Source organism: Prenolepis imparis, unplaced genomic scaffold, assembly GCF_030444845.1.
Source record: "Prenolepis imparis isolate NDT839.2.m4 unplaced genomic scaffold, iyPreImpa1.0 SCAF_10, whole genome shotgun sequence".
Classification (NCBI taxonomy): Eukaryota; Metazoa; Arthropoda; class Insecta; order Hymenoptera; family Formicidae; genus Prenolepis; species Prenolepis imparis.
The window spans coordinates 17268363-17291399 of NW_028141168.1; the positions used below are offsets into that span (position 1 = coordinate 17268363).

General features: G+C 30.0%; 2 protein-coding genes and 1 pseudogene across 5 annotated transcripts in view; 1 reads left to right on the forward strand and 2 right to left on the reverse strand.

The window, feature by feature from the left end:
* The window catches only part of Sec24cd (COPII coat complex component secretory 24CD), a 31500-nt gene extending 18219 nt beyond the window's left edge, over positions 1-13281 (reverse strand). Inside the window, exon 1 of the mRNA XM_083048868.1 lies at positions 12703-13281. The gene's annotated coding sequence lies outside the window, so the exon portion shown is untranslated. The remainder of the gene's footprint in view (positions 1-12702) is intronic.
* A 2155-nt stretch (positions 13282-15436) lies between these two features.
* On the forward strand, positions 15437-17309 carry LOC145941995 (uncharacterized; annotated as a pseudogene). Its single transcript, XR_014426273.1, has 5 exons — positions 15437-15554; positions 15989-16070; positions 16212-16549; positions 16697-17049; positions 17140-17309. The product of XR_014426273.1 is annotated as an uncharacterized LOC145941995 (transcript).
* LOC145941996 (uncharacterized) lies at positions 16934-18156 on the reverse strand. 3 transcript variants are annotated; one of them, XR_014426275.1, is made up of 4 exons: positions 18044-18156; positions 17494-17757; positions 17122-17371; positions 16934-17041 (listed from the first exon to the last, which is right to left on the reverse strand). XR_014426275.1 is itself a non-coding variant. In XM_083048445.1 (3 exons), the coding sequence occupies exons 1-3, from the start codon at positions 18078-18080 to the stop codon at positions 17025-17027; spliced, it is 318 nt and encodes a 105-aa protein (XP_082904571.1). In that variant the 5' UTR covers positions 18081-18156; the 3' UTR covers positions 16934-17024. The 3 variants fall into 3 exon arrangements, 1 of the variants encoding a protein (XP_082904571.1); XR_014426274.1 differs by having other exon boundaries at positions 17122-17389; XM_083048445.1 differs by lacking the exon at positions 17122-17371.
* Positions 18157-23037: the final 4881 nt, after the last annotated feature.

Sequence of the window (23037 nt, forward strand, 5' to 3'; positions counted from 1 at the left end):
TTGTAATAAATTGTAAAATGTACTCAATTTTTAGGCAAAAATGTGGTAAAAAGATTTTTATTATACGATTATGCACATCTTAATGAGATTTCTTATATTTATTTAAGCTTATTTCGCAAGACGCGTATGCATAAAAACACATTAAATAAGGTAAGGTCATAAAAGGATCATATTTATGCATACATGTGCACGCGTTTATACGTGTGTATAGTGAAAAATCCGAGTAGAGTCTCTTAATTTTGATATCCCTTTACACATACTTGACACTATAATAATGTCGCGTTCTTGTCATATAATAGGCAGATTACGTGACGATGCGATAGCTTTGTACGCTACTGCGTATATAGCAAATATTCGAGCAAGTGCAAGACGATTGAACAGCCCGTACCGCGTGGAGAGCCGGTTTAATTTTTCTTTTTCTAGAATTTTTCGTTCTTATTTTAATTTAAAGATTTCCGGACAGTTTAGCGCTAAAATATAGATGGAAATTACAAGGTTTGTTATCGAATGTTCCGTTTCATTTTCTTCCATTTATGATCATAGAGATCATACAAGGTTACAATGAGAAAATTAGTACTCTGTATTAAAAATAAGTCAACAATTTATTTCGCCATACAAGAGAATTTCAAAGTCATTTCATTCTCGATAACGATATAACGCGCGCGACACACACATATGATTAATCGTATTCTCGCGATGAGATCGCACGAGTAATGTTATACGATTGCATCGATACCGAGAAGTAATTGTAAAGTATATACGTAATAAATATGGCAGACGCGTCATCGTGAACGCGATGACATTGGACGGTAATAAAGATTCGTATGGAAAAAATTTGTGCATCCAATTAATTTAGAAGAAATTAATCTTTCGCTTCTGTAAATAACTTATACGGTTGAATTATAAATGTAATCTACTCGATGAAAAGATTAATCGCGAGATACTTTTGTACAACATTTCTGATAATAGAGCTTTAATAGACCTTTCTTTGCGATGGATAGATCAAATTACGCAAGCAAAGATTACAACGTTACATAATAATAAGCAACTCGAAGACGAGCGCGGACGCTTATAATTAAGAGAACTAACACATGGCGATGTCGTTCATCCTCTATTAAGATTATCAGCCTATAATAAATAAAACGGTAAACGATACTGAGAAATCATAAAATTCGAGGTAACGCAAAGCAGCGTATGTATTATATGTATCGATGCTTATTCTGATAAATATGACAGACAAAGTATCGTTCTTCCTGCTCTCGATAATGTATTACCAGCTAGGGCCTTAATGTTAGGGGTTTGCAAAAGTTCGTATGATTAAAAAATTTTTATTTATTAATAACAAATAAAATAACATAATATTTTAATCCAATTATTAGTTGTTGCTATTGACAACTATTTGCGACTTTTCGGGCAATAATTTAATCCCACGTCGATAAAATGACTTATCTTTTGAAACAATCCATTACTCGATCCATTTTTGCACTTCTTCAGCATTTTGAAATCGTGTATTTTAGATAGACCGTGTTGTATCGATTTAAATAAATGAAAATCAGTTGGGGCGATGTCTGAAGAATACGCTGATAGAACTTCCCAATCCAATTCGAACAACGTCTCTTTAGTTGCAACAGCAACATGCAGTCTGGCGTTATCGTGTAGCAGGATGGTTCCATTTTCAATCGCGTTAAATATGAAGTTATATTCGGAATTATGATTTATCAGTCATCAATTCTGATTGAATATGGTCAACATTTAAAAACAAGAAAGCAACTTAAAAGAAAATAATTACTAAGTGACTGCAACTTAATCTAACACGCCATTTATTTGTAACCTTACGAACTTTTGCAAACACTTAATATAATAGCTTTTAAGATTAAGTTTAAAGACTCTTGAGAACGTGTGTTTTGACCTCATACTTGCGAAAAATGAAAGAAATTCTCCGCTAGTTGAAATGAATCGATAGTTGGTTGAGATAAAAATTTTGTGATATATATTTTTTGAAAATATATCCAACAAATGAAGAGAGGAGATATACATAAAAAACAGGACATATAACTTTTTTACAATTTGTACGTGACGAAAGAGTATAGCATTAAAAACGAGAATAAGCGGTATCGAAATAGCGAAAGCCGCATCGAGGAAAGATATATTTTTTTTTCTGATAATATAGGATCAGTCACGATAATAGACACTCTTTCCCCCACACAATTATCGATCTTTACCTAGAATTTAAAAGGACGATAAACTGCAACCCGAGTTCTCTGTAATCGCCATTTATAGGATGATAATTGTGATTCCGTTGTGTCCCTATCATGTGTGTATGATTGCAAAAAAAGAAAAGGAATAACGAGAATTTGCTCAAAAACAAATCAATCATTCAAGAAATAAGCTTTCGAGATGTTTTTCAATCAATAGTAATATATAATATACAAATGTGCGACACGTCGATACGCATAACGATGGCGCAACGAATAATTATTTATGTAATACGTTACGTTATTACGTACTTTGTAATATCATTTTTTCAGTAAACGCGAGTATACGTATCTCGCGTTAAGAAAAAAAACCAAGCATGAAAACAAGTAGAATTGGATTTATTAGTATAGTCTGTTGCATCTTTATCGGTAAGAATATTTTATAATAAACAATTCTTCCAAAACAATTGTGCGATTTCAAGTTTTTGAAGTCTATAATAGTTATAAAGTTCAGTTTTTATCTAGATGCGTTATTTATTAATTCATGAATCGAAAAAAAGAGTCTTTGGCACCTTTCATAAACCTATTCTATTTGAATAAGAATTATATATAGCATGCAAGAAAATATTAATTTATATATAAAAATATTCATAATGCACTGTACATGTATACAGAATATCTACAAGTCTATCCCATATCCCATACATATTTTGAAAACGACTCATGAAATTATGAAAAACCGTGAAATACGTTCGATCGTTTCAAGAGCCTACTCTTTTAAAAGAGACCCAAGCAACTTGTTAAATTTAAGTCTTGCTGGATCTTTTTTTCAAATTGAAAAAACCTCTAGGTAAAATCTGAATTTTTTTTGAAAAGGACTTTCATACCTGACGAGCACTTTCACACCTCAAATATTTTTTTATGATTTTCCAAATGATAGTAACAATTTTCGAAAATGGGCCTTTTTCCAAGTTTGGCCCTAAATAACTCCCGAACGGGTCAATGTATCAATTTCCGGTTTACGTAAAAAATATTTCTTTTTATACCCTTTCAAACGATATAGGATACAATGTGCAAAGTTCTATTTGAAATTTTTGAGTTGGGATCTCCTGGGGCATTCCCTTAAGGGGACAAGCCCTGCAATTCCCTTAAAAGAGTAGCTTTTTGAAATAATAAAACATGTCGTTTTTCGCGGCTTTTTATAATTTTGAGCCGTTTTTCAAATATAGGGAGTGAGGATCGATTTTATAGATATCCTCTCTGTATAATAGTATGTATATATATTATATATTATAAATTATATTTGTGTGTATAAATTACATGTTTGTGCGTCTTTCTCTCTCTCTTTCTCTACTATAATAACTTGTAAAACTATATATTTCTTACAAAATTATATGAATTAAACATTTCATTATTACTATAATATTCGTGATTCTTCGTATTTATACGCTTGGGATATGGATCCGATTAAAAATGCCAGTAAGAGGCGTGAAATTCATACGTATTCGCGCGAACAGTTTTATTGATCGAGTCGTGCGCATTTGCATTATTAGTCTAAATTCTATTCTGCTTTGACCTAGATTCCTAGATAGTAAATGCGTACGTCGCGAGTATAAACGTGCACGCATTCGCATAAATATACGCATACTATTTTTTATGCATATTGACGCGATTGTATCTGAGAATGCGATAAAATACGTTATAATATGTGCGGAATTTCATCATGGTTTGACCTATACTTATGTATAATACATGACGAATATGTATGTATATATAGCGTGCAGTAAAACCAAGCAGAGAATATATAAGGGCAATATTGAGTGTTCAACATATTGAACCGCGCATCGTGATTTGTATCGGAAATTGAAAGTCGAAATTAGATGAGAAGCAACGACTGAGGTAAACGATTAAGAATTAGATCTTCATTTTGTTTATTTTAAATCGCAATACAATCTCTCTTCAACGCGTATTGTAAAAAGGTTCTAAAAAATCTTTTATACACATATATTCGGGATATGTATGTATGTACATACATACATAGAGTCAACTATCCGAACGCTTTCGCCTACTTCAATCGAGTTGACAATGACACAATAAATGTATGAGATACTCGGTATGATATATACGCATATATATAGTTAATGAATTATACTATAGATTTTTATGCGATATAACTTGTGCAATATATAACTTGCCAAGAATATACGCAGATTCGCGCATATCTGCTACAGTAAATTAGTAACTATTAAATTATAATATATTGATAATTTTACATCTTTATAAAGAAATTCTTCTTAATAATTTTTATAAACTAAATTTAAATCTTTATTAGATAATAATCGAATCGCCTCTGTTTTAAATAACATTTTATTTTATAATTAGTATATTATTAGTAAGCGGTTCTATTTCGCTACAAATTTTATTGACATATTTATCGTCATCCGACATCAATTGCTTCATAAATTTTATTTAGCTTTCTTATATTTAAAAATATTAGTTACAGATAATTTTGTAACTAATTTCCTTTTATCAAAAAGGATAAAAAAATAATTTTAAATTGATAAAACAGTAGCGAACAGTAGATATTATAAGTTGGAAGAAAAAAAACTTATATATTTTTAATCAATTTAATCTATCATTAATTAATCATTACTTACAAGAAAATTTATTGAATACATTTTTTTATTTAATGCAAATTAAAAAATATTACATAAATGTTACACAATTCTATAAACATTTACTATGACGTGTGTGTACAATGAAATCACATATTGCACAAGCTATATGTATATAGTTTATATTAAGCGCACTTGGTGAATGAAATTTGATACTTTTCTTGTTGAAAATTGAAAGTATTTTTTTATATTATAGTTTTTCTATTCAATTGGACTTTTTTTCAAGTTTTAAGATTTAATATTTTGATCTTTATATAAAATTTTATTAACAAAATCAAGTTCATTTAAAATAGACTAAATATGATAGTTTTATCTCTCCCATTAATTTGTCCTTTCTAAAACGCAATTTTATCAAAACTATTTTGTTTCTAATTACATCTTGGAAACAATATAATTGATTATAATTTTAGAAATAAAATATATATTGCAAAGTATAAATTAAAATAGCTAAAAAAAGATAAAAGAATATAAAAATATAAAAATATTTGAAATAAATGAGATTGAATAAATGAGATTTTAAAGAACCATTAAATTTTTTGCATCTTTTTAATGCTTTAAAACATTTGTTGGATTAAATTCTTTATTTATTATTTTAAAATATCTCGCAGATATAATAAATTTACGAAAAAATGGAGATTCCTTAATTCTTGGTTTAAGCCAATTTTTCTATAATTTTTTAATAGTTTTTTATAATTTTTTACATCTAGTTCTTTTTGTCTTAAATTATTTTATTATTTTGGTGAATAATAACTTGTTTGTAGTAACTGCTGTTAAAACTAAATTAAAAAATTGTCTTAATGTGTCCTCATTAAAGAAAAGTTGTATCACTTTTTAATATTGCAAGTGCAAAATTTATTAAAAATATTCCATCTATTGTATTCTACTAGATTCCTGTCAGTTAGGATACATATTCTACCTCGTTCTCGTACATGAATTCTGTCATTGATTTCAAAGTATTCGTGGAGTCGTTCAAAGTCGTGCTTCCACGAAACGCGCGAGGACTCGGGGCCTCCAGTGTGGTCGAGTGTCGCAATACCAGAAGGCCAAGCATCCATTTAGAGACCTCTTTCTTTTCGGTTCTCTCTTCGTGGCGCGTGTACGTTCACGCGCACACGTTAATATTCCGTTTTATTTTTTCACGGCTATTATTGTCCTCGAAACACACATCTTCGAAGGTTAAATAGCGAGCACGTGGTGGAATGCAAATTTTTGTGAAGATAGAACATTTGTTCGAGTAAAAAATATGATAAAATATATATTTTTATCCGATATACAAGTACAAAAGATTGCGTGCGTGCGTGCGTGCGTGCGTGTGTGTGTGTGTGTGTGTAAACGAGAGAGAGAGAGAGAGAGAGAGAGAGAGAGAGAGAGAGAGAGAGATTTTACTGTCGATTTAAATATATCAAGTATATAAATCGCATAAATTGGCTAAAAAAATATATATATATGTATATATATATAAACTACGTAAACAGATATAATTACATGTATTATGTTGGATAATGTAGCTGTGAATATTAACTTTAAAATTATCTTTTTTTAAATATATTGTAAAATTTAAATTGAAAACCTGGAATAGATATCAAAACAATATATAAAATATTTTAAAACATTCGAGATAAAAATAAGATTAAAAACAATTAATATAATTTATAAATTTAAAAATTTGCAAGAAGCTTATTTTGTGTCTTTATATCTTTTTATATATACAGGGTGTCCCATTTTAAAAGTTCCACCCTCATAACTTTTCAGGATCAACGTTTGAAGGAAAACGACTCGGATAAAAGTTGTAGGGAACAAAGGGGGCTATCTAATAGTGACCTTGGATTCGGCATTAAAGGTCATTTTCAAGGTCATTTGAAGGTCAACTTTTGTTTTTTAAATGGGAACCCCTACTTTTGATCCCGGATTCTGAAAGAGCGGAAAATTTTACATTAGAGTTGTAAGGGGTCAAATTGACCCTAGGGGTCATCTAAAGGTCAAATGTCTCTCCCGTACTTCCCAGGCTGATATCTTGTCATGATAGCGATATATTGAAAGAATGACCTCCATAAAAATTGTCGAGGTCATCGGAGGCCACCACCTGGTGACCTTGAATTGTACCTTGACCCTCATTTTCAAAGTGTGAGAAAAATAAGACAAAAGTAATAACTCAGAATCCGGTTCAAAAAGTTACTAACTCAGAATCCCAGAATCCTCAGAAGTTTTCTTAAATTTTAATAATTTCTGGAAATTTTGAAAATTATTTGAAATTTATCATTAAAAATTTCTCAGTTCTTTTTCTCGATCAACTGATCATATTATTGATAGTTTATTGTATGTATTGAAAATCTCTTCTACCTGTCACAGTGTGTACGTAATGTGAGTGAATTTATTTTTTATTTATTTATTTATTTATTTATTTTTTTTTGCCTTTATTGGCCGGGTTCATCACGGTCTTGCCTTCATCGGCCGGGCTCAGATTCTTGCCTTCATTGGCTGGATCAAAATGGGACCTGAAAATTCATCCTGCTACGTCCTCGTCATGGGCCCTGGACATCGAGTAGCATATCGATGACTGAACGCAGGCAATGGTTGACCCTCGAATGATCATGCGAACGTAAAATGACCCCTTACAACTCTAATGTAAAATTTTCCGCTCTTTCAGAATCCGGGGTCAAAAATAGGGGTTCCCATTTAAAAAACAAAAGTTGACCTTCAAATGACCTTGAAAATGACCTTTAATGTCGAATCCAAGGTCACTATTAGATAGCCCCTTTTGTTCCTTACAACTTTTATCCGAGTCGTTTTCCTTCAAACGTTGATCCTGAAAAGTTATGAGGGTGGAACTTTTAAAATGGGACACTCTGTATATATATATATTTGTATATATTTTTTTAAAGAGCATTATTGAATTAAATATTATGTTACCATATTGTTAATTTTAGAATATTTTAGTGTACAATAGTGTTATAAAAATAATGTTTAATTTTTCCTTTCTCTCTCTTTCTTATTATTCTCTCTAAATTTGCTTATATGTAAGTTATATAAATATCAATAGTTCTGTAACTTTGTTAGAATATTGAATATTTATTGAAGAAAGTCAAAATTAATCAAATTCTACTGTAAATTGACTTATGTATTTTATCGAAAATGCATTTTCACGCGCAAAGTACAGGTTTAATGGAATAGTGTTTGGAAAAAAATGACTTGTGGCTAAAATATACGAAAATTTATTTAAAAGTCTGCGAACTCTAAAGAAACGCGAACCACCGGACACCCTGTATATATATTTTATCAAAATACTACATCGTGTCTCTTGATATTATGAATTTACGGAATTGAAATGCACCGTCTGAATCTCGAAGGATAGTATATTTTAAAATTAAGTTATTTATTTTACATTTAGATAAAGAAATTTAAAAACTATATCTGTCCGATAAACTAAATATTGTAAGAAAAAGAAAAGAATATTTTAAACGTTATTGTATAAAATTTCTGTTTAAATTAACATATTTACTAACACTATATAAAAACACGAAGGCTATAGAAATTTGTGATTTTGTTTAACAATAACAAGAGAAATAAAGACGCAGACGCGACTTTGCGCAATAAAGGCAACATGAGAATTATCGTAGATTATCTACTGTTATATCGCACCAAAAAACTGTCCGATATAGAAACAGATTAAATATTAATTTTTTAAATATTTACAGTGAATGTAAAAATATTTATTAATTTTTAAACGTTATAAGAACTAAAATTATTAAGAAACGTGCAATCGCCATTAATAATCATAAGAGTATTCCAGTTGATGTTGTGTAAATAGAATAAATAATAAAAAAAACCAATATAAATAGTACTTATAATTTATAATTAATTATTACATATAATTGTAAATTCATCTTTGTAAAATTCGGCAAATAGATTAAAAAAGTGTTTAGGATAGAACGTAAATATATAATTTTTTAATTTTGTCAATAAATTCTTATCTGTAATTATACGCTTTCGCGATTCTCGTCTATTATACGCGATTCTCGATTAATAAGCCGGTCTGGTTATCGGGAACAACACGGCGGAAAGACGTGGGACATACTTCACAAGCAAGGAATTCCGCGAAGCAATCTTTTAACCGCATTATGTAGATTTTTCGAGATAAACGCCACGAACGGAACGTAACTTCGGAGAATTCGCCGACGCATCACGTTTAATCTTTCGTGTATATATTATGACGCACAAATGATTTAGTTTATTATTATAAATATCGCAAAATAAAACTGCTTAAAACTGATTAATGTTTTATACTAGAGTACTTCATAATAACACACGAGACCTGAATTTTAAAACAAACTCTAGGATCAATTTTTCTTTTTAAATTTACGATATCAAACATTCTTGTATTATAAGCAAAATTGATATAAATATTGTTTCTTTTATAAACTACTCTAGAGATAAATGCATAATAAAATTATATTCTAGTTATTTAGTATATCTTAAGTTTACATGAATAAACTTTCAAAAAATTTTAATTTTAAAATTACTTAAAAAAACGTGAAAAGATCTCAAAGATAATCAAACCTATGAAACAATAATTAAATTTCAAACTTGCGTGGTAATGTCTGTTATATTACATGGGTACTTATTTCCGCTTAAATATTTTTTATAAAGTTTTGTTAAAATAAAAAAATATATGCTATAAAAAATTTAGTTTCAGTTGTTATTTTTCTTTCTTTTACTTTCTAAAAAGAAAGATAAATTTAAAAAAAATCTTCTAGCCTTTATGGAAAAAAAAAAAGATACAATTATAAACTTGGTCTTTTTGAAATTTTAGATGCTCTAGGCAATTAAAAAAAATTTCAAAATTTCAAAATTTCAAAATTTCAAAATAGTGTATTTCTTAAAGAGATATTAATCCATGTATTTAGAAATATACATCTCTGATATGAAAAACTTGTATTTTGTAAAATAATATTTTGTGTGTATATTAAACCCTTTATATTAAAATTTTTTAAAAATTATGTATATAATTGAAAAATGTTAATTTGTTTTTAAAGTATACGCAATAAATAGTTCGTATATAATTGGGAAATTGAAGAAATTGTATATAAAAAAAATGGATAAACTTCCGGAAAGCCCACACCTTCGATTGTTTTGAAATTTCGTATACTATTGTATTTTGACGCGCTGATTACGAATATGATAATGAAAATTAGCGACAAGGTCATCTTCAAGGTCAAAATGAAGGAAAAATAACTTTTTTGTACATTTTATTTCATTGCCTTAATAAATATTGATTCTAGTAAAAAAAGTTTCAAATAAAAGTTGTACTCCTATTAAAAACGCAATTTTTATGTTCTATACGCTATTGATGTAAAAGCAGTACTTTACGATAAAAACGCAAATTAACATTTTGAGTGTTCTATCGACTGGAACACTTATGTTTCTACAATTCTCGTGGAAAGTTGCAAACCCATGTGGAACCTGGCTTCGCGTGGAAAAGTGTATGCGTGGACACAGTGGGTTCCGCCCCCCTGCGGGGGGCTCCACTACCGAAAAAATTAACACATAGGTCCGGGTTGAACCTCGCTTCGCGTGGAAAGTTGCAAACCCATGTGGAACCTCGCTTTGCGTGGAAAAGTGTATGCGTGAACACAGTGGGTTCCGCCCCCCTGTGGGGGGCTCTACTACCAAAAAAACTACACACATAGGTTCGGGTTTAACCTCGCTTCGCGTGGAAAGTTGCAAACCCATGTAGAATTGTAGAAACATAAGTGTCCCAGTCGATAGAACACTCAAAATGTTAATTTGCGTTTTTATCGTAAAGTACTGCTTTTACATCAATAGCGTATAGAACATAAAAGTTACGTTTTTAATAGAAGTACAACTTTTATTTGAAACTTTTTTTTACTAGAATCAATATTTATTAAGGCAATGAAATAAAATGTACAAAAAAGCTATTTTTCCTTCATTTTGACCTTGAAGATGACATTGTCATATTCGTAATTAGCGGGTCAAAATACAATAGTATACGAAATTTCAAAACAATTGGAGGTGTGGGCTTTTCGGAAGTACACCCAAAAAAATAAATTAAAATAAAAGAAATAAACTAAAATTATACATATATATATTTGTCTTCAAAAATATATTAAACGAATAAACTTACATACAGATAACTCTGAACTATTAAACTATTCAGGATGGCAGCTACTTATGAAACCAGTATAGCGAGAGAAACAATTGGCATCGCGAAAAAGTGAGAAAAATGAATACTGATACTTTCAATAATTCGACTTTATATAAGAAATTTTTTGAAGAGACTTATAGATTTATTTTTATCGAGTGTGTCCAATAATAGACACCATTTTGTACATGTAGTACGTTTTAAATAGATTAATAACAATACTTCTCATTGAGCCGTTATATAATGGTGCCAGAGTTTTAACTGCGCTGCTAAACATTTGCTCTGAATTTTCGAATTCGTAGAAAAACGTTTTTTGGCGTGGCAAACGATAACGCCGATCACATTGCGTAGCAGTGACGTCTACTTCGTAGAATACGATTTGCAAATTTCACGCGCTCTCCTACACCATCGTACATTTACGTCACTTTATTTTCACCGACAGGTATAACTTCTTCTAAGAAGCGCCTACGTTCATCAGATACATTGCATAATGTCGATTTAATGATAATGAAATATATCGTGCATGCACTCTAATCTCACGATATCAGTCATTGATACACATTCAAAAATCAACGACATTAAATATAATTTATATCAAACCTTTGTTTGAAAACTTGAACAAAATAATTTTAAATAGTGATGAATAAAGTAATATTTTTATTATTAAAAATAATTTACATAGTTTTTCTTTCTAAACCAGGCTAAACATAAAAAGAGAATAGAAACACTTTCTTTTTTAAAAATAATATTTCATCCTATTTGTCGATAAGCTTATAAGAAATTTAATGTTTTGCAATCTTAATATTTTTTCTAGCAAATAACAAAATAATTATTTAATTACATGACTATATAAAAGTTTATGTTCTTAATGGTGAGTTGGATACATATTACACAAGAACAAACTATAATTTTAAATAAATTATAAGTTTTGTCAAAATATATTCTATTTTAAGTAAGTGTGATTAGAAATATGTTTATATCGAGTGAAAATTATTACTATTTATTTTTAATTCATAATTTTATATATACGCATTACATATATATGTATTATATATATTATATACATGGTTGAATGTTATGCGTTATACATGGTCTGTCGCAAAAGAAGGTTTATTAATATACACTTATAAGAAATATAATGACATATAAATGCAATTGAACTTTGACAAAACTTGGTGTGCTTTCAGAGAAAGGAATACAGTATACATAGAGTATACACGTAATTAGAATTTTTTCAATGCTGCTACATTATGCGTTACATATATTTAATCTCATTACTTTTGTATATACATTTATATACAGACCATATATATATTGTATGTATACATTAAAGAAATAATTAACCTTTTGCTGTTATAACAATATAACTAGATCTAAATTATATTCTTAAATTTCTTTAAATATGCAGGAACAACACAAATCTATAATAAAAATGAAAGAGAAAGAGAAAGGGATATGCATTTCTCTTAGAAAAAGAATATATCTGTAAAAGCAGTCTTAAAGTAAGTTTTTAAATAAATTATCAATTGTCATATGTTAAAGTGCTTATTTATTACTTTCCGTAGATATTTAAAGAAATTTCTAGAATAATTTAATTCGATGCAGATCTGTTTGATAATAAAACAAAAGAAATATTTTTTTAATCAAAAATGATTCTTTAATATTTTCTTACCAGAATATATCTCATTCGGTTGTAATTCCTTTCCAAGTATCTTCAACGAAGTACGTACATATATGATAATGCGATATATATGTATATGATTTCTTTGCTTTGAAATAGAGAAGTCGAATCTACACACACAGTTAATTTTACACTCACGTAAGTAATCACGCTTATGAAACGACAGATAAAATTTCGACAGAACTTAACGTAACCTAACCTTCACCTCGAATCGTATTTAATTTTTCAGACAAAAGTATTTTTGAATTGTGAAAAATCTGCGCGACGAAATATAATATATCTTTCGAAATGTATATATGTACATACAAACACACACATTTGATATAAATATAGTTGAATTACACATTTATTTGTACCAACCTATTAAAAAGCTTACGTTTTATTAATTTGAATTATTTAAACATAACTTAATACACTTGACGGAAATAGCGAAAAAAAACAATTTTACTCTACAGTTTTGCTCTAATCCATACAACTGCCGATGATCGACTGCCAGATGTTTCTCCGTTGAACAAATCTAAAATTACAAACGTACGTGTTGCATGTCTGCGGCACACGCTAGCATATTTGATAGTAAAGAAGAGGGCAGAATAGGAAATGGAAAACGATGCCGCGATGGGGGCGCCGCGTGGTGAAGGAAATTATCTAAAGCCACAGATGTCTATACTAAACTAGATTGCTAACATGCTGGGTTTCGGACTCGCGTCGCACGAAGTTTCCGTTTGTACGAGAGAAAATGGCGGCAGTCTTGAATGTGTCAGCGTAAAGGCCATCGCACACGGATTTCCGTAACCGTAAGCATAAGACGTAATCATAAGCTCGAGAACCAATCAAAAACTAGCTTTGATCTAAATTATATTCCGTAAGATCAAAAATAACCATAATCTTAACACGTAACATGAATTTCAGTCGGTTGAAATTTTTACGTACGAAGAATTGTATACACATATATATGAGTACTGCTACTAAAAGGTTATGACACATCTCTATTCTTCTACTCGATTTATGTTCATTGCATGACATGTGTATATACATATATCTGATTTATGTATGATTTGATATTTATAATAATTTTAAAGAATATTAATATGTAATATATATAAATATATACACATATTTTAGACATAAAATAATTCTTACGTTACTTCTTATGCTTACGGTTACGGAAATTCGTGTGCGATGGCCTTAATCACGGTCGTATACGACTATGGTAGTACTAAAAACTTAAAACAATATAGCAATTTTCATGGCCACGCTGACACACTCCGACACTATAAGTAAGACTCACACAAATGCAATGCTTCACACATATACAGAATCGCCTTCATTTTTTCTCATACATCGGGGCTACTTTCGCGAGAAAATCAAAATGATCCAGATTAAAATGATCCTGTGCTGTGATTGGTCAAATCTGAAATTTCACTGAATTTCATTGAAATTGGATTGAATGAAATTCAGTGAAATTTCAGATTTGACCAATCACAGCACAGGATCATTGGGTGCGTTCAGAACACACAGTGAGCAACGTTACTAGATTTTATATATTATATGGCGATATAATATAGCTTAATCTAGTAACGTTGCTCAACTGTTGTGTGTTCTGAACGCGCCCATTTTAATTTGGATTATTTTAATTTTCTCACGAAAGCAGCCCATAAAGGCCATCGCACACGAATTTCCGTAACCGTAAGCATAAGAAGTAACGTAAGAATTATTTTGTCTAAAATATGTGTATATATTTATATATATTACATATTAATATTCTTTAAAATTATTATAAATGTCAAATCATACATAAATCAGATATAAGTTGTAGGCATTTTATATAATTCTCGCGAGAGATAGATCGAGTCTTTAACCGACAGTATTTTGTTATTCGACTTTGTATCTCTTTGTGTCCTCGTATTATTTATTTTTGCGTCCGTTTATGTTGAGAGCTGTATCTCCTTGAGGGTATTGTCTTCCTCAGGAGAAGTGACGAGATATCCACCTCTACCCCGATTCCATTAAATAATTCTAATTGGTCCGCCGGTTCGGGGTGAGGAAGGTTTAAGGACCTTACGTATAAAACGCGTTGATTTTCGGGGAACGCGCTCTCTTTTCCAAGCTCCGAGAATACAGCAGAGATACAACGACAAGAAATCAGCGTTATAAAGGAAGCGACACATTGTTAGTCATGAACGAGGCGTCCACATACATCCTATATCGAACACGCAATAAACATATATCAATATCGTAAAGATATTTAATTACTACGTTGACAATCCCGACCTTTCCTGACAAATATAATTATTCGGAGGATTTCCATCAACCGCCTACAATGTATATACACACATGTCATGCAATGAACATAAATCGAGTAGAAGAATAGAGATGTGCCATAACCTTTTAGTAGCAATACTCATATATATGTATACAATTCTTTGTACGTAAAAATTTCAACCGACTGAAATTTATGTTACGTTTTAAGATTATGGTTATTTCTGATCTTAAGGAATTATTTAGATCAAAGCTAGTTTTTGATTGGTTCTCGAGCTTATGGTTACGTCTTAGGGTATGAGCACAATGCGACGTAACAGTGACGTAAGTCGTAGTCGTAAGTCGCTTACGTAAACATAAGGTAAGGGTGCCGTCACATGGGGCGTAACTTGCGTAAGCGTAACCAGCGGATCGCCAATCACCGAGTTATTCCGATAGAGCTCGACGAAGGGCTCTATCGGAATAACTCGGTGATTGGCGATCCGCTGGTTACGCTTACGCAAGTTACGCCCCATGTGACGGCACCCTTACGCACAAGCCGTGGCGTATGTCGTGTGTCGTAAAAACGTGCCTTGATCTAAAAAGTATGTACATAATCTAATTATTTCTGAATAATAGAATACATAAATAATAAGATAAATATCACGTAATTATATTAATTTTGAATTTAATAATTAAATTCTTATGCAGTCTATTGTAAAAAAACTATCTATTTTTGTGTTTATATGTAAATGATAAGCAGTAGTCATTTTAGGTTAACTAACACTAAACAATTTTTTATACTCCTTTAATTAAATAATTAAAAGTATTAAAGTATTAAGTATTAATTGTGATAAGTAAAAAATTGTACAAGTTTTTATTGAATTATTTTTATCATAATTAAATGTTTTTATTAATTTTTAAATGGTTTCATTTATTTTTAAACTTTTACTATAGGTGATTTTTATACACCAGATTATTGCCAAAAAAGATGCACTTCCTTAAAGGAACTATTATTTATAACTATTATTTGTTTTAGGATTTATAGTAATGTGGCAAAATTTCAAGCAAGCGCAGCTTTAAATAAGAAAAGCAAAATATGTGAATCGGATGATGTACCTGTACGTTCTTTAAGTAATTATTTATATTCAATTATTTTTGAATGTATTAATGAAATTAAAAAAAAATTCTATCGTAAAGCAATGTCCATTTCTTTGCTCATGAAATTATTATAATAAAAAATGATAATTTTACATTTGCAGATAAACATTATTCATATTAAAGACAAAAATAAGAAATGCAAATTATATTTTTATTTTTGTAATTTATTGGATGTGCTTATGTATTTTACTTAAACGTAGAAAAAGACAAATTAGATGGTTGAACAGGCGTTGGCATACTAGACCAATTAACCAAATGAGAGCTCAATATGGAGACTATGAAAATTTATTTCAACAACTTAAGAGTGACACAAAATTATTTTATCGTTATGCTAGAATGACACACACTTTAAAAAACTTTTGGCTTTAACAACACCATATTTAAAAAAAGAAAGTCCACGTGCTCTCATTCCAGAACATAGACTTATAATAACTTTAAGGTAAAAAGATTTCACATAAAAAGATTTTAAAATGTTTAATACTCTATTATAACCATTAATTTATTATAACTATTAATTTTTGATCTTAGAAAAAAAATTTATATTGTACAATATAAATGTAATATCAACTAAAATAAAAAATTGTAGGTACCTTGCTACAGGCGACTCACCGCTATCAATAGCTTTAGCATTTCGAATTGGAGAATCCACAGTCAGAAAAATTATAAAGGAAGTCTGTTTAGTATTCATAAAAGTTTTACAACCATTATATCTTACTCCTCCTACTGAAGAGGGCTGGAAAAGATGTGCTGATGGATATTGGAAGCGGTGGAACGCACCTAACTGTGTTGGATCAGTTGATGGCAAACATATAAGAATGCGATGTCCTCCATATTCCGGAACTTTATTTTATAATTATAAAAAATATTACAGTATTGTGTTAATGGCAGTGGCAGACCATTTGTATAGATTTACATTAGTTGATGTTGGAGCCTATGGAAGTAAGTATTATGAAAATACAATTCTTATTATTTACACTTTATTATATAAATACAATAAAAATAAAAATGTACGTCTTTGATTTATTACAGGTGATAGTGATGGAGGAATTTCTATCGACTCCCAAATAGGAAACAAGCTAATTGATGAACAATTAAATTTGCCGAAAGAGGCTATTAATCTTCCTGGCAGCAATATACAGACATATACGTATTTTCTTGCTGATGACGCTTTTAAATTGTCAAATAGAATTGTCAAATAGAATTTTCTTCTTCTCTGGATTATATTGCTCCCTTAAGGAAGTGCATCTTTTTTGGCAATAATCTGGTGTATAAAAATCACCTATAGTAAACGTTTAAAAATAAATGTAACTATTTAAAAATTAATAAAAGCATTTAATTATGATAAAAATAATTCAATAAAAACTTGTACAATTTTTTACTTACCACAATTTGCTTCAATCATTGTTTTAGACATTTCATTCCATGCATTTTGTTTCATTAATGTGTCCTTAAAATTAGGATTACTCTTGTCGTATAAAAATGATCGCTCTCTAAATAACTCAATAAGGAAATCATCGCCATTTTTTTCTTCAATAATAATACTTTCAGAATCATCAGAAAAATTTCCAATATCTTGGGTATCAATATTTTCATGTGTCAATATATTACAGTAATTTTGATGATCTGACATTTTGTTACAACCACCTCCTTTAACAAAATATAAAAAGAAATGAATATATGAATACTAACATAAAAAGATAAATAACAAATACTTTTAATTATTTTATTGAAGGAGAATAAAAAATTGTTTAGTGTTAGTTAACCTAAAATGACTACTGCTTATCATTTACATATAAACACAAAAATGGATAGTTTTTTTACAATAGACTGGATAAGAATTTAATTATTAAATTCAAAATTAATATAATTACGTGATATTTATCTTATTATTTATGTATTCTATTATTCAGAAATAATTAGATTATGTACATACTTTTTAGATCAAGGCACGTTTTTACGACACACGACATACGCCATGGCTTGTGCGTTACCTTACGTTTACGTAAGCGACTTACGACTACGACTTACCTCACTGTCAGGGTGCCGTCACATGGGGCGTAACTTGCGTAAGCGTAACCAGCGGATCGCCAATCACCGAGTTATTCCGATAGAGCTCGACGAAGGGCTCTATCGGAATAACTCGGTGATTGGCGATCCGCTGGTTACGCTTACGCAAGTTACGCCCCATGTGACGGCACCCTTACGTCGCATTGTGCTCATACCCTTATGATTACGGTTACGGAAATTCGTGTGCGATGGCCTTAAAGGCTGGATTATAGAGGCCGTAAATTTTTTCCATAACCGTAAATTTAAGGATTTAACCAATCATGTTGCCGAATCAAGCAACGTGATTGGTTGAATCCTTAAATTTACGGTTACGGAAAAAGTTTACGGCCTCTATAATCCAGCTTTAAATCATATCGGACGCAAGGCGTACAGGCCATCGCACACGAATTTCCGTAACCGTAAGCATAAGACGTAAGCATAAGCTTGAGAACCAATAAAAAACTAGCTTTAAGGCTGGATTATAGAGGCCGTAAACTTTTTCCGTAACCGTAAATTTAAGGATTCAACCAATCGCGTTGCTTGATTCGGCAACGTGATTGGTTGAATTTTTAAATTTACAGCTACGGAAAAAGTTTACGGCCTCTATAAACCAGCCTTTAATCTAAATAATTCCGTAAGATCAGAAATAACCATAATCTTAAAACGTAACATGAATTTCAGTCGGTTGAAATTTATACGTACGAAGAATTGTATACACATATATATGAGTATTGCTACTAAAAGGTTATGGCACATCTCTATTCTTCTACTCGATTTATGTTCATTGCATGACATGTGTATATACATATATCTAATTTATGTATGATTTGATATTTAATAATTTTAAAGAATATTAATATGTAATATATATAAATATATACACATATTTTAGACATAAAATAATTTTTACGTATTTCTTATGCTTAGACATCTGTGTCGAAAGCGAAGGAATAAGGTTATAAAGGTCGGTATTCATAGTCCGATTTTTTTTTATTTTTTTATTTTCTCGATCGTCTAAGGATCTGCGTACAATAGAGAGAAAATGTTAGGAATAATCAAAATGTTAGGAATAACTATTAACTAAATATTAAATAAAATCGAAAAGACTAATATAAAAATATAAATTCGGATATAAAGAACTAGCTAGGGCTAATAAGCTAATGAGAGCCCTTTATCCTCGAATTTGTATTTGTATATCAGTTTTTTCACTAAAACAACACAAGCGTGCGCTACGCGCCATTCCTAGATTCTTTTTTTATATTAAAATGATTGATATTTTAAAAAAAGTAAATATAATGATTATTTAAATTCCATTAATATTTTTTGATAAAAATCAGCTCATTAAATCGGTAATTAGCAATTTAAATTTCAAAATTATAATACGTAGTAAAAATTGATATAATGTTTAAAATAATATATCATAGTTATTTAAACACAAATAATATTTTGTGACAGAAATCAGTTGATAAATGTGAAAAAATATTAATCGAGTTTTAATAACTATATAATATATTATTTAAAACATATTGCTATTTTAAAAATAGCAAACGAACGCTATAATTAGCTGAATTTTGTCAAGAAATATGAATAAAGCGTCAATTTGCTAATTAATATGTTTTAAATATTAAGATAGTAATGTGTTGTAAATAATATATAATATACCTATATATATACATGTATATATATAAATAATGTTATAATCCCTTTGATGCAAATTTTTTATTTTTTTATTTTTTTTTATTTTCTCGACAGAAATCAGCTGATAACTATCAAAATACCAATCCAGTTTAAAGCATTATACATATTATTTGTAACATATCACTTTTACTTTTCTAACATATTATTAATATAAACAATTTAATTGGAAAATAAATGCATTAAATAATTGATTTCTGTCAAAAAATATTAATAAAGCATTATATATAATTAAATTTTAAAATAATAATACGTTAAAAAATTAAAATAGTAATATGTTGTAAATAATATGTTATGATATCTTATACTTGATTAATTTCTTTTTTCTTTGACAGAAATAAACTAATAACTATAAAAAAATATTAAACGAGTTTAAAGTATTACAGGATATTATTTAAACCATATTAATATTTTAATTTTGCAATCAAATTATTTCTTGTTTTTAAAATTTAATTAGCAGTTAGCGCTTTAATCAGCTGATAACTGTTAAAAATATTAATTGAGTTTAAAGTATTACAGCATATTATTATTTAAACCATATTAATATTAAAATATTTCAAACAAATTATTCTTTTAAAATTTAATTAGCAGATTAGCGCTATTTTCATCAATTGAAAACTTTAATCAATTGAAAACTGATAACTGTCAAACTCATCGTTTCGGAGATATCGTCGTTTAATTCGGTCTGTCGCGTTTATGTCGAAAATAGCGTGTCCTAGGGTAATTTTGTAGAAATCGACGAGATATGTACAAATTCGGCCCTATGCTCCAACTACGTACGACTCACCGTTTCGAAGATATCTCCGTTTAATGTAATTTCTTTTTTCGCGTTTATCTCGAAAGCGGTGAAAATAATATAACAGATAAAATTATCAAAATAATAATATATGATAATAATAATAATAAATAAAAAATAAAAAAATATACATAAAAAAATATTAGATTTAAAAGACAAATTATATAAATAGCGTGTAAGATATTATAGTATTAATATACTAACGAGTGAATATGTATATAGCGCATACTTTTCTTAGGTTAGGTTACGAGCATTTGACATGCGATATCGACACTGCATCTAATAACTGTGTGGCATACGGTTTAACGTGTGTTGTATATATTTACCGTGTGATGCGATACGAACGCTGATACCGTATGCTGCGCACATTTACCGATGGTGCATAAACTTACCATGTGCTGCATGTACTTATCATACGATGATTGCAATATCGACGTTGAATATAATTATCATATGGTACGTGGCGCTTACTATGTCATAACTGCTACACCGGCGTTGCATAAATTTAACATGTTTGCAAATACTTATCACACGCGGAGTTGTGAAATCAATCGACCAAACTAGCCATAAGAAATTTTATACAAATCACGACGTTTCGACCATGTGGTTGTGGTTCTTATCAAGTGGTTACACTGTAATTTATATTATATACATAGAAATTATCACGATCAACACAATCTTACAAATCAACGATTGATATAGAGGTATGAATTTACTTACACATTTAATTAGATTTATTTAAACAGCATAATGACACAATTAATAATTGTCTATTATCGAAGAATGACAAGTCAGTTATTTGAAAATGAGAGACAGTCTAGCAACAACATATCTCGTCTGAAGATCGTCACCTTCTAATATTTTTGGTCTGAGAATTTATGTGACCTTAATTATTTTATTGTATATATCGTTTAAACTCTCCGTATCTCTCTGCGAGTTTATGTTGCCGCTTAGTTTCTTAATAAAAAACATTTCGGCTATCTCTCTCTTTTTTACATATTTCTCCGAATGCAAAATGTTCAGTTTTTTCCAATTAAATTCGTGTCCGCACTCTAACCGATGTTTGCTTACAAGAGAATGAAAACTATGATGTAATTTAATATTCCTGCAATGTGTTCCTTCACCCGTGTGTTAAGGTGTCTCTTTGTTTGCCCTATCTATGAGGCGGCACAATCATTGCAATCTAATTTGTAAACAATATTTGTCGCATATTCGCTATTCACCCGATCTTTAACGCCCCTTTGATGAAGGTATTAAGTTTATTCGGTAAACTGTATATCACTTTTATGTCGAATTTCTTTAAGCAGTGGGACATATTCTCACTGTAACCTTCCACATATGGTATCACGATGCAAGGTGTTTTTTCTTGTGAAGCAGTAGTGGTACCTGAATTATTGTTATATTTTAAACAATAGATTTTTTGTATGTAGCGATCAATAATATTCCTAGGAAAGCAATTATTTAGTAAAATATTTTTAATTAATATAATATTGTGTAAAATGAATCAGTTATTTGATTCAAATAATTATGCAGAAGGCATAGAGCGTGAAAGCGTAGTAAGAAGAGCGTATATTATACGGAAAGCGGGAAGGATCGAAATATTTGAAAGAAAAGAAAACGTCTATCTCACTTATATAACTTTAGAAAATAACTAAGTCTTTATTCAAAGAAAAGAAACTAACTCTAAGTATAAAGTCACAAAAGACCCTCGTGTATCACGTATGTTCGCTAACACTTCTCGATAGAGAGTGTTGGCTCTCGCGTTGAGCCTTTCGGAGTACGCTCTCGCTGAGCGGCGGTTAGCTGCGCACGCATCTTTATTTCGCGGCCGCCCGGTATGTTCCGGTGGCAGCATCGCTCGGTGTTCTAGACATCAGCGCCGCGTATAGGCTAGATTAACGATGAATCTTACAATTGTTTTTATGAAACCTTGCATCAGATAATAAATCCAAGGTCATCCATAATTATGTCGGATAATATCGGAGACAATGGCGAGCCCATTGGGCTTTTATAGATTTGTTCGTATACCTGTCCCTCAAACACAAAACTAGTTGAATCAAGGATAGCATCAATCACGTTTAAAAACTGTGCTAAATTGAATTTTGTATTTTTCGCGATGTCATCCCAACGTTTTTTAATACCATTAATGACTAATTCCTTGGGGATATTAGTGAAGAGCGAAGTGACATCTAACGAAATCATAGATCATTTTTCCTTGAATCTCCCTAGAGAACGACCAACCATCCTTGATATGTGAGTCAGGTTTTTTGACGGAGCTTTGTATTAAATTGTGGACGTAATTCGATATATTATAAAAGGAGCAGTCAAGAGAAGAGACAATAACGCGTAAAGGAAACCCATTTTTGTGGATCTTAGAGAGTCCGTAGCAG

What these genes read in the sequence shown, in the direction of transcription:
- LOC145941996 (XM_083048445.1), bottom strand. Translation starts at nt 18,080, where the DNA reads ATGTCGTGTGTCGTAAAAACGTGCCTTGATCTAAAAA. An exon ending in AACGTGCCTTGATCTAAAAA is followed by an intron (nt 17,758 to 18,043) that starts GTATGTACATAA and finishes ATTTTGTTAAAG; the next exon opens with GAGGTGGTTGTAACAAAATG.